Consider the following 18070-nt stretch of genomic DNA (forward strand, 5'->3'; position numbering starts at 1 on the left):
AATAAAACAAAATTCTGGAATGTTCCAAGATTGTGTAGCAGTTCTTCCCAAGGACTGTGGAAAGTCTAAATGTTTAACCAACTGAAACGAGAGATTTAGAACAATGACAATGCTCAGTCACACAGACTGTAACTGTCTTATGACAACTGTGTTGTGTTAATTTGTTTAATTTATATATACACCTGGAACTTAATTAAGCACCCCCTGATATATTTCATGATAGTAGAGCAACTGTTAACCATCCTTAAACATGACTGATATCTCTGTATTACAACACATCTTTGTAGTCTAAAAAGGTGTTTCAGTTCCTGTGCACTCGTCACAACGCATCCCTTGTGCATGTGAAGCATACAACCCACACTTTTCCCAAAATTCAGTTTCTCTGACATGCAATATATGGGTATAAAAGCAGACAAATTTGTAACTGTCTCCATTAATGAATACTGAAATGGCGAGGAGAAGACTTTCTGAAGCACTAAGGTGGCAAATTGTCGGCATGTCCTTCAAAGCTATTGGACGACAACTGGGCTACAGTCACTCGGTCATCAGCCGACTTGTCCGAAAACATCAGATGACAGGAGATGTGAGAGATCGTCCAAGGCCTGGACAACCCAGGAAGACAACGGCCCGTGATGATCACAGCCTGGCACGTCTGGTAAGGCGAGAACCCTTTGCCACAAGTTCGGTTTTGAAGCGCCTGTGGTTACCCTACAGACAATTATCCACCAGAACCGTCAGAAATCGCATTAGGGCACTTGGTATGAGGTCCAGAAGAATCATCAAACGTCCTGCTCTGTCTGATCTCCATAAGAGACGACGTCTGGAGTGGTGTATGGCCCGTCGGCAGTGGAAACTGAGGACATGGAGGAGGGTCCATTGGTCAGATGAGAGCAGGTTCCTCCTCCACGTTACAGATGGTCGAATGAGAGTGTGGAGGCATAAAACCACTGCTTACGAATATCCACCCTACTGTTCCTTATGTTGGAGGATCGGTTATGATCTGGGGTTGTCTTTCACACGACTGTAAACTTCAAATGGTGACTGTCCCGAAGAAATCTCAATGGATTAGCAGTACATCCGGGATATTCTCCCTCCAGTTGTCGTGCCTCACCTTGACAACCACCCGTTGGCTGCTCACCCGATATTCATGGACGACAACGCCAGGCCGCATCGTTCACGTGCTGTGACTGCACATCTCCAGAATGAGGCTATCATGACATTACCTTGGCCAGCAATGAGCCCCGATTTGAATCCTTTGGAGCACATCTGGGACTTTCTCGGACGCCGTGTGAGGTTGAGAGAACCCCCCTCTCCAGAATCTTGCACAGCTGGAAGCTGCTTTGCATGAAGAATGGCGGCAATTGCCACTTGATCGTATCAGAAGGTTTACCAGTAGCATGAGGAAGAGGATTCAAGCTGTCATCCAAGCACGTGGGGGATACACCCGATACTGATGCCAGACCCATCAGATGTTAACATGTGACATTCCTTGTGCATCATTTCTTGTAATAGTCAGCCATTGACAATGCTACGACCATACTTTTTAGTGACTATTTTCATCAAAAATCAATAGTGACCAAATCCATTGGTTACGCTATTAAAACAACACGAATTGGAATCATTGTCTTGTTGTTCATTTGCCAATAGATCGTATGTTTCACAATAGCTAAGGTTCCACTATCTTTGGAATAGTGAGAGAGTTACAGCAAGTTTTGTTTCTCATCATCCAGAAAATAGGGGATGGGGGGTGGTGGTGGTGGTGTGTTTGCTTAATTAAGTTCCAGGTGTATTATCTGTGAAATGTCATCAACAGAGACACATTCGACAAGATCTGATTTGTGTATTGTTTTGTTTTTTAAAAGCATTATGATCATTATTATCTCTTATACCGAACTGAAACGGACCGAACCGAAGGCCTTGTACCGCTATACGTACCGTACCGTGGTAAGAGCGTACGCTTTCACCCCTAGTCATGACTGATGCCCCATTTGGTCTCTACAGTAAACATTCTTGACTTGACGCCTCTGAGTCACGTAACTGTTCATAGGCATGAGCAATGTCATAATGTGCCTGAGCCTGGTCGCACAGCTCGCCCTTTATAAGACGTTTCGAGTTTTTAACAATTGTATAGCCGTCGATAGCTGTTGACACAACATTGAAGACAAATCCACCGTAGAACAACACTTTCCCGAACGTTGACAACCCTTTAACAACTGATTTGGATGCCTTTGCTGCTGTAGTACCAACATCTCCAAGAACCGGAAGAACTTCATCAATCTGTGCCACTTCAAATGCCTGTAGTCCAACTTTAACTGGCCCTTTTATCATTCCTGAGACACCCGAAGTGACGATTCCAAAATACTCAGCCTCCGAAAGTATGTGTAAAAGTCTTTCGTTTTCTTGGTTGAACTTATCGGTCCTGGCTTTTATCTGTTTCCACATTTCTTTTTTGGCTGTCATCCTTTTTCGATGAATGGCTAAAGAAACACATCCGGAGACGATACCCAAAGCAGCACCCGTCAGCGAGATGATCAAGCTTGTTCCAAAGGTGGCAAAGGCCAATCCAAACCCAACGAAGCCTAGTGTGTTGGATATCATCCCGAGAGTTGATGCGGCAATATCGGCTTTGTCAGCTTTAGTGTAGATTTGCTCCACCTCAACGCCGTATGTATAGTGAAGCTGGATTAGCTGATTGAGAAACTCATCCCTGGATCCCCGCGAAGACGTAAATGATGCCTTAAATTGTCTCCGTATCCACTCAAGTTCATCTGGAAGCAAACAGATTACAGACATTGACAGTAATGCAGTGGCATAACTAAGGTATCGCATGTAGGCCACTTGAAGGGGGACGCCACGGAGCACTTTCCAGTAAAGTCAGAAAGGCTATCCCCTGATAGAGAATTTCCTTCAGATGTACGTATGATTCAGATGTCTTTGATTATCATGGGCGAGAAGCACCAGATGGCTGGATTGATACATCATTAATATACATTATATTAGTTAAAAATAGAGTGCTTGCCATAGGCGATCTACGTATCTATACGCCTGTGCAGTAATATACAGCTGGATCTCAGTGCTTTTAGATTACCATTGCAACAACTCCATTCGACACTTTGGGATTTTACTCCTAACATCAACACGCTCACTGACGCGTTTCATCATTTTCAGTCATCACGCGATAGGCACCGTTGAGTGTCTGTTCAATCAATTCCAGAACATTACCTGGACTCTCAAATGTAATGGTCATCACCATGTTAGTTCCAACCAGGTCACTGCCAGCATCATCTGGGTCAAGGTCATCTGTAGCGTCAGTAACAACTAGGGTTGCTCTCATTTTCTTTCTTTCAACAAAAATACCCTTGAGGTTTACTGAAAACAACAAATAGTACAGCATGTACAGGTCCAGTTTTTAGGCTCAGAACCCCTGTTTCCAGGGGTGGGTGGTGTGTGTGTTTGTTAGCCTAATGGTTAAAGCGTGCGCTCGTGGCGCCGAAGACCCGGGTTCGATTTCCCACAAAGATACAATATGGGAAGCAAATTTCTGTTATGCCCTGCTGTGATATTTCCTTAATGCTGCGAAAAGGCATACTCACTCACCTTCAGCAATAACATCGATCCGTTTTGAACCACTGCGTTCAACTTAATTTCATATTAATAAAACGACTCGGTGCACATCTCATCACATCTTAAGAATACAGTCACCATATATTGAGATGGGGCTGATGCTGAGGTATTTGTTTGAGTGTCTTTTAGAACTATTCATCCTGGTTATACTTTAAAAAAGTGTAACACGTGAAGTTGCAAAATTAACTTACCCCATTTTATACGGAAGAATCTTTGGACTGCTTTACATCCTGAAAGCACGGCCCTTTTTATTCCTGAAACATGGAATAGTATCTACATTGTTGAAATAGACACATACAATCAAGATAGTGCAATTTTAACTTTGGTCGCGAATTATATCCAGTGTGTTCGTTTTCGATCCGCTGATTATGAAGGAAGGCATTATCTAGGTTCTTAGAAATGAGAGAGTTTACGCCGCTTTTAGCAATATTCCAGCAATATCACGGCGGGAGACACCAGAAATGGGCTTCACATATTGTACCCATGTGGGGAATCGAACCCGGGTTTTGGGCGTGACGAGCCAACGCTTTAACCACTAGGCTACCCCACCGCCACTTCTTAGAAATGAGTTATTCCAGCTTTAACCACTAGGCTCACTTCTTAGAAATGAGTGAGTTTAGATTTCGCCGCTTTTAGCAATATTCCAGCTATATCGCGGCGGGGACACACAGAAATGGGCTTCACATATTGTACCCATGTGGGGAATCGAACCGGGGTTTTGGGTGACGAGCCTACGCTTTAACCACTATGCTACCCCAACGCCACTTCTTAGAAATTAATGAGTTTAGTTTTACGCCGCGTTTAGCAATATTCCAGCTATTCACAGCAGGGGACACCAGAAATGGGCTTCACATATTGTACCCATGTGGGGGATCGAACCCGGGTTTTTGGCGTGACGAGCCAACGCTTTAACCACTAGGCTACCCCACCGCCCCTTCTTAGACATGAGGGTAATACTGCTGTACATGTTGAACATGTCAGGGACATTTTTGTCGTACCTAGACTTCGGCTTCCGTTGTTGCCCATGTTGACAGTTAGGTGCAAGCGTTAGGCGAATATACTGCTGGAAACGAAACACAACAATGTCTGAATATATCCCAAGCAAATGATATGAGGAATAAGTATAAGGTGTATTACAAGCATACACCTGGAGTGTTCTTTGTCCAGAAAGGGTCTTTGTTGAAGACCTGTGGGCTTGCACTGGTAACACATGGCAAGGAAACATAACAAGAAGACAGTCACCAATTTCCCCAGCAATGGCAAAATACTCTTCATGAATGTGTCTTCTAGCTATGATTGTGTCAAACGTTTTGGCGTGTATTATACAAAGTGGAAGGAGGGTATTGAAAGGTTTTTTGGTTCTGCTCCAGAAAGGAGCACTACCACAAAATCCAGTCAAAGCCAAACTTGTTGCCATGGAAATTCAAAAAAATATTATTTTTCCTTATCCTGACTCGTGCTTATTTGCTTGTCTTCTTCCTCTTGCGAACCTAGTGGAACACTTGTATCTCCTATTGAAGCTCCTCCCTTCAATAAAACATACGTAAAATCACTACTCACTAGAGTTATCCCTGTTTCCTGTTTTGGCGGGAAAAGTGGCGCCACTATTTTCCCACGCTTCACTCTCTCCTTCTTCGCCCTGTGAGCAGGTTGTGAGAGCGCCTGTGTCTCCTATACGGCACTATATCCTTTTATTACTTAGTTCGTCCCCTCTATTATACATTATAGAGGTTTAGCTAGTATCCTTCAACAATATGGTTTGATATTTAATCGTATTTAGCACTGTTTATTCACGGTTTAGTCCGTGTTTGTTCAGTTGTTTACGTTTTCATGAAAACCTGTTTCAATTGTAGATTTCGTTTCTCTGCTGCTGACCCTCATCAACTGTGCCCTAGCTGCACGGTACCATGTTTTTTCAGCTGGCGCTGCATTAATTGCCAGCATTTAACTAATTGTGCATTTAATAAATACCTTCTTTGCGTCCTTAGACGTGCTGCAGATAGGTCGAGACGGGTTGGTCAGGTCATGGATAAACCAGCTAGTCCCTCACAAGTCAACTGATGTCTGACGACCCCCTTCCGTCTGGTGTTACGCCGGAGTTTCCCTCTGGGGAGGGGCGTGGGACGATGTCCGCCACCTCCAAGAAGAGGCCTGCTACTCCGGACGTCCCTTCGTCGCAGCCTAAGACTAGGAAGTCGTCAGCCACCCAGCGCCGGCTCCGCACCCCCAGGGCGTCGACCACCACAACGGGGAAGTCAGCGCAGACAACACGGACTTTCTCAGCCGAGATTGTCCCGTTGACGGATCAGGGACTCTACGATGACCAACCGATTGTCATCCCAGAGATTCATCACAAGAAGAGACCAGTCTCAGCTACGGTGACTTCAGCGCAGATCTCCACACAACCCGAGGAATCTACGCTGACGACAGATGAGTGATCCGTGGGCCACGTCGCTATCACCGCAGAAAGGGCAGCGCTACTACCACCGCAGACATTCAACCCGGGGGGACTTTATGCAGCAGTTTTCCCAACAGATTATGGAAATGGTGGAGCAGCCCTACGGCCTGGAGAAGAAATCACAGCCAGCCCACAGAGAGAGGTCCCGAGCCTTCGCGAAGGCTCCAACGCAGACGTCGTTTCTGAGGGGCCCTCCATCAATGTGACGTCTGGCAACAGATCTTCGCTTCAGGACCAGCCTGCGCGAAGGTCGACTCAACCATCCCCTGCGGCGGACTCGGACGATCAGCGTCCGGGAAGGACGACTCGCCCATCCCCTGCTAGGGATTCGGACGATCAGCATTCGCGAAGGCACTCGCGAAGGACCAGTCGCCTATCCCCAGATGCGGACTCAGATGATCTGTATTCGCGAAGGCAGTCGCGAAGGGCTTCAGATACAGTATCCAAGACATCTTCCGCATCATGCAGATTGTCGAGGGATTCACCGAGACACCCGCGAACCCACAGTCGCTCATCTCCGTGCAGGTCTCCGCGCAGGTCACCCTACAGACGCTCGCCACGTTGATCTCCACGCAGGTCTCCATGCAGGTCTCCACGAAGGTTTCCGCGCAGGTCTCCAAACAGGTCACCGCAGTCACGAAGGACTCCACCTAGATCACCATCGGAGGAGGATCAACGTCCCTTACTCAGCACTCCTGTCACTGAGGACGACGGCGGGATCATCTTTTCGGACTCCGAGATACGCTACTGGATGGCCAACGGTTTAGACTTGGCATCACCATCTAAGGACGATAATACGGCTTACACCTATCTCATGCAGGATGATGATGTCGACACGATCACTCTCCCTCCGATTGATCCCATCGCAGCGGTCCCACATGACATCGATGAGAACTTCAAAGTCATCAGTGATGCCGAGGCCAAGTCTTACAAAATTGAAGACAAGAAGTTGGCACAAGTCGAAACTATGACCAAGCGGATGTTCTTCGGCCTCAACAGATCAAGGGCAGTCAACGAAACGCTCATCGCTAAATTCCGAGACTCTACTGCTGAAGAAGACAGGATGATATATTCGGCCCTCCTTATGCAGAAGAAGGACCAACAGTTTATGACAGACCATCTCTCATCCATCTCCGCAGCACTGACACTAGCACGTCGACAAGGTCTCCTCGCCTCCTGCAGTTGGAGTGAGCGCTTCACCAAGTCACTCTACACAGCCCCGTGGTCAACTCCTTCCATCTTCGCTGGAGAGATCGACAACGTTGCCAAGGAAGTTACCAAAGACTCTAGGGAGGTCCTTATGATCAAGTCCATAGATACTCTGGCCAGCGTCATCAGGCAGACATCCCAGCGCTACTCGGGCAGGTCCAAGTTTCCCGGGATACAGAGAGCACGGGACAAGAAAATGGGTACCTCCAGAGGCGGAAAAGATTCCTTTCGTCGCCCAGCCGGCAATTACAGAGCAAGGTCCGGACGAGGCAGGGCACCCAGAGGAGCCAAGGATTATCGACGATGAAAGAAGGGTTCGGAACGACTGGAGTCTTCCACCCCAAGCCGTTCCTGTACAACCTTCACAAGTGGGTGGACGTCTTCAGCTGTACTGGGGAATACTTCAAGATCCGTTTGGATCCAGCATCCTAAGAGACGGATATCACATACAACTACAGGCCGCTCCACCGCTTACAGCCGACCCTCACAAGTTCGACTTCAAGACTCATCAGATAGAGAAGTTACGAGAGGCGGTCTCATCTCTACTAGTAAAGCGAGCCATAGAGGTCGTGGATCAAGCCAACATCATGTCAGGTTTCTACTCCCCAGTTTTCCTAGTGCCAAAGAAAAACTCCAAAGAAAAGTTCTGACTCATCTACAATATGAGCACGTTCAACAGAGACCATCTAAGCAGACCTCCCAAGTTCCGCATGATACATCTACCTCAACTGATCCACCTCGTTCGTCCGATTGACTACATGGCCAGCATAGATCTATAGGACGCCTACCTGCATATTCCTGTACATCCAGACTCGAGGAAGTACCTCAGGTTTACACTGGACGGGCTACATTACCAATGGAAGGTCCTGCCATTTGGAATATCATCGGCCCCTTGGTTGTTTACAAGGGTGACGAAACCCATAGTCACATATCTACATCATCGAGGTCTACGCAGTGCCTTCTACCTCGACGACGGGATTCAAGTACATCAAGATCCCAAGCATCTCAGACTACAGTTGAACTTCACCATCAAACTGCTTACACAGCTGGGGTGGTTAGTGAATCTACTCAAGTCGGACCTAGAACCTACACAGGACCTGCAGTTCCTAGGCATCAGATTTCTCATGACGCAGAACCGCATCGTCGTACCAGAGGACCGATGGCTCAAGATTCAACAGACAATCCCACAAGCCCTACTCTCTCCGTGGCCACTACGACAATGGCAGAGTCTGTTGGGTCTCCTCACGTCCGCACAAGACATGACAGCCAGAGGGAGATTACAGCTACGCCCGCTACAGGTCCTCATCAATGCTCGTCTCGACGACCCAGACCCCTTCGGTCTCCCGGACTACCTCAGACCTCATCTACTATGGTGGACCCAGAGATCGAATGTCTGCGAAGGTATCTATTTAGCAGAGCCGGAGTGCAAGACTCATCTGTATGTGGACGCATCACGCCAAGGTTGGGGAGCACACCTCGACAACGATGTGGCGGCCGGGAAATGGACCAAAGAAGAGAAAAGTCTGCACATCAACATGCTGGAAATGAAAGCAGTCGTCAACGCCATACACCACTGGAGCAACATTCTACAGAATGCGCATCGCATGGTGCACACGGACAACTCCACAGTGGCGTTTTACATAAACAAGCAAGGATCAACACGATCATCGAACCTGCTGGACCTCTGCTTTCAACTGTTCGACCTAATCGACGATCTGAACATCCACATAAGAGCATGCCACATTCCAGGAGCCAAGAATGTCATAGCAGACGCCCTCTCCCCGTCCAACTCCACCGTCTCCAACGGAATGGATGCTACATCCCGAGATCTTCACATAGATCATCAAGGAGATGGGAGCCCCTCTAATAGACCTCTTCGCCACACGCTTCAACAATCAGCTGACAACATTCGTCTCGCCAGTACCAGATCCATGAGCGTGGGCAACGGACGCTCTCAGCATATCCTAGGAAGGACTAAACGCGTACGCGTTTCCACCGCCAGCGCTAGTACCGAGGGTGTTGCAGAAAATCAGCCAGACCAAGAACCTCCAACTGATTTTGGTCGCGCCCTACTGGCCAGCGAGAGTGTGGTTCCCCATTCTCATACAAGAACTAGGACCACCACAGCTGCAACTACCAGAGTGGCCGAATCTACTAATACATCCTCACACAAAGCAGGCGCACGGCAACCCAGGGGCGTTCCAACTACACGTGTGGACTGTATCAAGGCGTGCTTGAACAAGAGAGGGTACTCCGCCAGAGCAGCGAAAGCATTGACACTAGCTCTACGCAAGTCTACACGCAACTTGTACGACGACAAGTGGCGAAGTTTCGAGACATACGCTGCAAGAAACGGTTTTTCAGCTAGAAAAGGAACACACCCTCAAGTGGCAGACTACCTTTGTCACCTACGGCAAACAAAACGGCTAAAAGGGTCTACACTCTCAACATACCTAGCGGCATTGAGCTCAGTCATCACTATGAGGACAGGTGCCAAGCTAACGAAAGTACCAGAGTTACTGGCCTTGCTACGCTCTTATCAATTGGAGGACCAACAACAGAGATTCAAAGCTCCGGCGTGGGACCTCAACGTTGTTCTACGACATCTCACCAGTGACGTCTACGAACCATTAGAGACGACATCCTTCGAATTCTTGACACAAAAGACGCTGTTCCTGCTATCCCTAGCAACAGCAGCCAGGATGTCGGAAATACATGCTCTAGACTACGAGAGAACACGCTTTGATGAAAATCAAAACACAGTGCATATGGGACTACGATGGGATTTCATCGCAAAGAATCAACTGCCAGGTCAACCGGACAGACAATTCCCCGTCCCAGCATTATCCTCCGTCCTTGGACCACAAGATACGCATGACTTATCCTTGTGCCCAGTGAGAGCATTGAAAATATATCTACAACGATCCAGAACTAGGAGACGCAAGTTCAAGCGACTTTTCGTCCCGATATCGACAGCGACACAGACGGAGGTCTCCCGCACTACGATATCAATCTGGATCAGAACTGTCATACTACGGGCCTACAAAGCAGCAGGACTTGATCCTCCAAGAGCCTCCAACCCACACGAAGTTAGAGCTCTGGCGTCAACACTCGCTCTACATGGGAATTGCTCGCTACAGACGATAATGGAGGGCTGCTTCTGGAAATCAGACATGGTGTTTGCAAACCACTACTTGAGAGATATCGCCACCGAGGACGTCTCAGGCATTCACCATTTCGGCCCACTGGTTGTAGCACAACAGTTGACAGTTCCTCAAAGACGTTGAGACGAAGTCTCGCTCTTTTATCACATGACTTACCAAGCCTACACTCAGCAGAGTTCTGCTTAAGTCTAAATGCACGTCTAACGACTAGCATAAGTGATATGACCCAGTACTTGTAAGAATACTCGTACAGGAAAGGGTCGCTTCTCCACTTGATGCTTGCATCAAGAAATGGAGTCGCAAAATCCACATAAAATGTTAACAGAAGAAAGGACCAAAAGTTAACAATTGTGGTCCCCCCATCAAAAGGCAGCTGGAAGGACAGGGTCGCAAACAGCAGCAGAGATTAGCAGTAAATACAGTGCCAATACGAAGTTCCCATAGGGGGGTATATATTGACGTAAATCACTACATGAAATCCTAAAGTATTTTTCCCGCCTCCAATCCGTCTGATTCTACAAGCAAATAAGCATGAGTCAGGATAAGGAAAAATATGTAATTTTCTGAATAAAATTGATATTTTATACTTATCCTGACTCATGAGGTAAGCCCTCCCAACCTCCCCACTAGACACTTTGGATTTCCCTGCAAATTCAAGTGTCGGGCTCATAATCAGGAGAGAGTGAAGCGTGGGAGAACAGTGGCGCCACTTTTCCCGCCAAAACGGAAACAGGGATAACTCTGGTGAGTAGTGATTTTACGTATGTTTTATTGAAGGGAGCTTCAATAAGGAGATACAAGTGTTCCAACTATCAGTTACATTTATTCAAGGAAGAAGACAAAAGCACCAATTCAATAAGCATGAGTCAGGATAAGTATAAAATATCAATTTTATTCAGAAAATTTAAATACATTAAGGGATATTACACATTAACTGGAACGTTTACTGCGTACAATGAATTTATGGACGTGACTAAAAATATTTTCATTTATGGTTTGTGGCTGACGTACGGAATGTTGTTAATGTCTTAGTTAACTTTTAGGATTTCAAAGCCTTGTATCAAATCAAACCGGCAGCTGACATAGTTACTTTGGACATTTTAAAAAGAAATGATTGGTATCTTCCATCATAGTGCCACAAAGGCAAGCCTTGCTTTCAGATAACTAGACAAGAAATAGGTCTGCATTTACAGAATTACATGAATGTCTCAACTCAATGTGTATAATATTGATATTCCTTTCACCAAATAGGAAATGTTTAGGCATTCTATCCATTTTTTTGTCTTCAGATAATTTAGATTTAAATGATGGTAATGAATTGGTACATTTTATAGTGGAGACGAGATTATTCCATAAACAAGCACAACCAAAGATAAACGACTTTTGAAGATCTGTGGTTCGAAACTTTGGAATAGCCAAATAAGACTTGTTACGCAAAGATAGTTTCAGTAGATGGTGGAAGAAAGTGTATCACGGCGGGGGACACCAGAAATGGGCTTCACACACTATACACAACATACATAAGAAACTCACTGAGGCTCGTGATGATTTGTTCTGCATGTGACAGTTGAATTTTCACTTGAAACTTTGAAGGTTACTTTTGTTCACGACGTACCCCCACTGATAAGATTTACAAAAAATAACCCGACAAAAAAGTAATTTTAAAAATCATCCTTTTCATTTGCTACAAAAAATGCCACTTTTGATGAAATTGTTAAAATAGAAAGACCAACTTGCTGAACAAAGGAAGAATATTAAAGACAAGTCATGATTCAATACTTTGTCAAATTAGATCTCGCGTCTTTTGGTGCTCTTATGACATGACACATTTTATGTTGAAAAAGATGTGTTATTTGAATAAACATTTCACAATAGTCTTCTTCACGGTTTGACAGCTGCAGAAAAAAAAAGATGTACCATTTGCCGATCCTGCTCCAAGAACCTATCTCACAAGCCTTGGCATACAGGTTACACAAAATCCGTAGTTTAACAGTGCAGACGGAATCAACTGACAGCTGGGATTGGGTGATTTTGCGTAAGATAGTCATTGTTATTATGTTTTTATTGTGGCTTTAAGACCAGACTATGCACACATGTACATGATGGCTTAGTTATTTTGTTTAAAAATATCACGTTACTATTAGGGCTGCGCAATATAACCGGTTTACCGGTATTTACCGGTTCAGACATGAAAACGATACCTATTGCGATACGCTGATCGAAAACCGGTATTTTGACATGCATTCGGAAAACTTCGTAATACTCGGAAATCTTCGGATATTTCCGCTATTTAAATTGTTCTTTTCCTTGTTTCATTAGTGCCAAGAATTACTTACAATTTTATTTTGTCATGATTAAACGTTTTTATTAAAGGTTAATCAATCATAGTGATTTTGTTGTGTTTTTGCTTTATAATCAAGCATAAACTCGATTATAAGTAGTTTTTGCTTAAAAACATAATTATTGCAATATATTGCAATACATATCGCAATATATGCTTTTCCCATCGCAATATATCGCAATGTGAAAATTCTTTGCAATACCCACCTCTAGTTACTATAAAAGTCAATGGGAAGATATTTGGATCTTGTGGATTAGTGGATTTAGTGTAGTTTTACCCACAAGAGTTGTCTTCCCGTTCATTATGTCAAGGTGACACCTGATACTGTATGAGAACAAAGACCATCTCCGATGATCGTCACTGCTCCAGTACTGACAAAAGTGTTCGGTGATAATGCCTTCTGATCCAGATATTCAGCCGACCAACAATCAATATGTTTCGTTCTGACTGCCGCCATATAACTCCAAGACTCCGCTGGCACCAGACGATGGAGCCGGACAAAGAAGGGCGGTGACTAATGTATTCAGGATGCAGACAAAGAGAGAAGAACACAGAATGGGATAACATCGTGGCGCTACTAAACATACTCACCGCTAAGATACATAGCGTTCACTGACATGAACGCTATGCAGCACCTCCATAGGCCGCAATGGTGGAAATCCTTTGTCGCACTTTCGCGCACTCGTTACGACTTTTGCGCACGAAAAAACTTATATGAATTACTTCTTTGTACTTATACCTACACGTGCGCCCTATTTTCGTTATCAAAATATCCAAAAATATATATTTACAAGCCATCAAACATCTCAGTCGATCGCTCACATATGAGCGGGGCCATTTTGAATCACGTGACCTGTGACGCGTAGGGGATATCCCTCCCAAAAATAGTAACACACGTGTTCCATACCTTGTTGCTTGTTTACAACAAATTTTCATACATTTTAGGCAATTAAAACGATTGTATGGAGATTTTCGTTTCCAATCTAGACTGACTGACCACCCACAGCTGTTTTCAAAGGAATTGCTGATAAGACTTATTAGAATATAGGAATTAAATAATGAACGAGTTCACGAATCGATTATCTATAAATTTCATTTGTACCATATAACCTTAAATATTTCTCATTTCACATTTCTCCTACCTTCATCATCATATTTATTTCCTCCTTGGATAGGAGATTAGATGTTGATTACATCAAGGGACAGTGTTTTTCATCATGAATTATGAACAAATACTAAAATAAGGGGGATACATCTAGAAAGCAATTGTTAAAAGGGGAAGGATCATTCAAATTACAGCACAAAGCCAAATGTCAAATTATTAAAATGCGCTCCGCCCGTCCGTCCGTGCACATTCGTCTTTTCCGGAGCAGAACTTCAAAACCGTTCACTATTTCTTCACCCAACTTGACACATAGATAGATGTACTGGTTTACTGGTGCCTTTTGGTAGTTTGGGATTTCTGTATAAAATAATTTTTTTGGTGTTTCCATGGCAACAATTTCGACTTTGACTGAAATTGGTGGTAGTGTTCTTTTCAGGAGCAGAACTGTAAAACCGTTCAATATTTTTCACCACAATTTGTCATCTTTTGATGACTTTTGTTTTGATAAGTTATAACAGTGAGTTTCACAAAAAAATAGACACAAGCTGTAACTATATCTCTTCCATCCCTTTGTTTTTCTCTTGAACTTGCCCTTGCAATGGGCACAGACAGTGTCATCCATGGTTTCTTGTCTCAACTTTCAACCTTGAATACCAGTAAAAAAGTGCATATCAATGTTAATTATTAATTATCACTTTAATTTAACATGAGTTTAAACTTATACCTTCAAAAGAATAAACTTCATGCACAATTTCATATCCTTATCATTGTTGATGTTCTCAATAAACATCTAATTGCACCTTGAAAAGCAGACTTTCTAAACTAACACTTCATTGATAATTTGGAAAGCCTGCTATTTTGGCTGTCAAAAGATAAGAGGTACTGTAATATTTGCAAATGAATTTTCTTCAATTGACCTAACAAATAAAAGCCTTCTGTCCAATGGTGTATGCACAAGAGTTTAAGTATGATATTTGGCATTGTGCTGTAATTTGAATGATCCCCTCATTCAACAATTGATTTATTGGTGTATCCCCTTATTTTAGTATTTGTTTACAATTCATGGTGACAAATAACACGTTTTGGCCACTTGGTTGCTAATATGGAAATGAAAAGATGATTTTGGCAAGGTTTGTAGCTGGTGCTTGAGACCTAATACAACATGGAAATATTTAAAATATTATTCAAGGTAGGAGAGTTGTGTACTGAGGAATATTTAAGGTTTTGGGGTATACATGAAATTTATAGATAATTAATTCGTGAACTCATTAATTATTTAAGTCCTAAATTCAATTAGTAAACAGTGTTTTGTGGGCAAATATCCAGGAGTAGTACAGAGACACCGGAGGAACTGTGAAGGTGACAGCAATAATCTTAAATTATATGAAGCATTGAAAACTCACCAGCAATTCCTTTGAAAACAGCTGTTGAAAAAGCAGGGGTGGTCAGTCAGTCTAGATTGGAAACGAATATCTCCATACAATCGTTTTAATTGCCTAAAATGTATGAAAGTGTGTTGTCAACAAGCAACGAGGTATGGAACACGTGTGTTACTATTTTTGGGAGGGATATCCCCTACGCGTCACAGGTCACGTGATTCAAAATGGCCCCGCTCATATGTGAGCGATCGACTGAGATGTTTGATGGCTTGTAAATATATATTTTTGGATATTTTGATAACGAAAATAGGGCGCACGTGTAGGTATAAGTACAAAGAAGTAATTCATATAAGTTTTTCGTGCGCAAAAGTCGTAACGAGTGCGCGAAAATGCGACAAAGGATTTCCACCATTGCGGCCTATGGAGGTGCTGCATAGCGTTCATGTCAGTGAACGCTATGTGTCTAGAACGCGAGTAACACAGTCAAAGACGAACATTTGCGTGACATTTGTTATTGATAAGCCTCACGAATAGCCATTAAAATATTCTTTTGAGCGCACTAGCCACCAAAGGTATGACAAGTCTCATTTCTCTCCATACACATAGGTAATACATCTACCAAAAAGCTTTCACAATCTCTACTTTCAATCGCTTGAATGCTTTCGCCTTCGCTTTCAAAATAAATCTCCTCGCAGTAATGCTATTAGACTAACGCTTAGTCTCTAAATATATATAATTTTGATAGAAATAACCAGGCCATTTAAGTTGAAAAGGAGCCCCAGGGAGACCAGAGATTCAGACCCTGAACCTGAGGAAATCTAGACTTGCTTCATTTAGGGTTTTAGCATTGCAGATGGGGTTTGGCAGTTGGGAAAATAATGTGGTTCAGGGACTGTGAGACAGACTATAATGCTATAATTTCAATCCTCAGATAGCCTAACACGAACACTTTAGAGCTACTGCTGAAAATATCCTCTTTAAGAGGCATTTTAGAAGTTGTAAAGATGGAGGAAAACCAAGTTCTATGCATAGTCAACTTCTTTATTGCAGTGAGTGCGATGTTTCTGTGTAGGTACAAACACCGTTATCAAGCATGTGATGATGTCATCACTTTCTTGATAACGGTATTTGTACCTACACCAAAACGTCGCGCTCATTGCAATAAAGAAGTTGACTATGCATAGAACTTGGTTTTCCAGACCAGACAATCGTGTGATCAACAGCATGAACATCGATCTACGCAATTCGGGATACGATGACATGTGTTAAACAAATCAGCGAGCCTGACCACCATATCCCGTTACTCGACTTTTACGACAAGCATGGGTTACTGACGACCAATTCTAACCCGGATCTTCACGGGCTATAAAAAGTGAGTGAGTGAGTATGGTTTTACGCCGCTTTTAGCAATATTCCAGCAATATCACGGCGGGGCACACCAGAAATTGGCTTCACACATTGTACCCATGTGGGGAATCGAACCCGGGTCTTCGGCGTGACGAGCAAACACTAACCACTAGGCTACCCCACCGCCCCTTTAAAAAGTGAGAAGGTATAAGTGTGAAACATCAACTGTCAACTACAACTGTGTATAGATCTGAATGTACGATTGTTCAGTGCCTTTGAAAAGCAGGTATGCACCCCGGCACAGCCAACCTCCAGCTTGATAGTCGACGTGAATGGCTGGATAACTGATGATGAGGCTAGCATCAATATTCAGCCTCTCACCCGTCTTCAGTAACCCATGCTTGTCGTAAGAAGCAACTAACGGGATCGGGTGGTCGTGCTGGCTGACTTGGTGGACACATGTCATTGTATCCCAATTGCGTAGATCGATGCTCATGCTGATGATCTCTGAATTGTCTAGTCCAGAATCGATTAATTATAGACCGCCGACTTATCGCTGGAATATTGCTGAGAGCGGCGTTAAACGTAACTCAATCAGTCAAAATGGACGGGTTTATTTGTCGGAATAAATCTGATAGAAAGTGTTTTGAACCAGACACTTATACTGACAACTAGTCTCTGAAATGAACTGATTTTACAGAAACAATAGTCCACAAAAAAAATAAATATATATAATGAGGAGCCCTGAGAAGTTCTTCATTTTCAGGAGCTGTGGAAATCTAGACTTCCCAAATATTCTAGACCTGCATGACCTTTCATGGATATATTTGCTTCAGGTCAGACTACCAGACACTGGGCGTGCTTACCTCAACTCGGCACACACACGGACCAATCCAGGAAATTACACGATGTCGCCAGTTGAGTTGCAGGCGCCTTGTATCTAGATCGTGAGAGCTAGACTGAGAGATGCCGTATGTTATGGGGATACTGATGTCATATCTATTCTCCGTGGACAAAGTTTGGACTTTACATAATAGAATACCCGGCCTTACCTGGACTTAAAAATATCTGCACATTGGGAAATCCGTAACACGAGAAGTGGAGTTGTTCTATAAATAACGACATGTCGAAGGCTGTATCCTGGAGTCGGTGCCACAACGAACACCGCCAGTAGACCTGTAGACCTTTAGCTATAGCCACATATGCGTCATTACAGAAGCTGTCATCCATAAATCAGTTTGTCTTTTATTACTAATCAATTTAAACAATGCCAATCAAAAAGATGCAGCTGTAGAGCTGGGATTGTTTAATGAACTGAGCCTTTCTTTTCAGAAAATACTTGAATAATGTCATGTCTTGAAACTGACTATTCTGCCTCAGATTATTGAATTATCGATCCCTCACTGCCTGAATAGTGAGTCAGTGAGTGAGTGAGTGAGGTTT

The 18070-nt window shown here is 43.8% G+C and overlaps 1 protein-coding gene across 2 annotated transcripts; it reads right to left on the reverse strand.

Annotated features, from left to right (window-relative positions):
- Nucleotides 1-1823: 1823 nt before the first annotated feature.
- Nucleotides 1824-17835, reverse strand: LOC124275433. 2 transcript variants are annotated; one of them, XM_046711001.1, is made up of 5 exons: nucleotides 17494-17835; nucleotides 4623-4684; nucleotides 3816-3878; nucleotides 3223-3369; nucleotides 1824-2768 (listed from the first exon to the last, which is right to left on the reverse strand). In XM_046711001.1, exons 2-5 carry the CDS (start codon nucleotides 4648-4650, stop codon nucleotides 1996-1998), a joined length of 1011 nt encoding a protein of 336 aa, XP_046566957.1. In that variant the 5' UTR covers nucleotides 4651-4684; nucleotides 17494-17835; the 3' UTR covers nucleotides 1824-1995. The 2 variants fall into 2 exon arrangements, with proteins under 2 accessions (XP_046566957.1, XP_046566956.1); XM_046711000.1 differs by having other exon boundaries at nucleotides 4623-4687.
- Between the last annotated feature and the right edge of the window lie 235 nt (nucleotides 17836-18070).

Source organism: Haliotis rubra, unplaced genomic scaffold, assembly GCF_003918875.1.
Source record: "Haliotis rubra isolate DU_JTF1 unplaced genomic scaffold, ASM391887v1 Scf2, whole genome shotgun sequence".
Taxonomy (NCBI): domain Eukaryota; kingdom Metazoa; phylum Mollusca; class Gastropoda; order Lepetellida; family Haliotidae; genus Haliotis; species Haliotis rubra.

Coding starts and splice junctions, on each gene's coding strand:
- LOC124275433 (XM_046711001.1), bottom strand. CDS start 4,650: ATGGGCAACAACGGAAGCCGAAGTCTAG. Junction 3,879..4,622: donor CAACGGAAGCCGAAGTCTAG/GTACGACAAAAA, acceptor TCCATGTTTCAG/GAATAAAAAGGGCCGTGCTT. Junction 2,769..3,222: donor CATTACATTTGAGAGTCCAG/GTAATGTTCTGG, acceptor GTTTGCTTCCAG/ATGAACTTGAGTGGATACGG.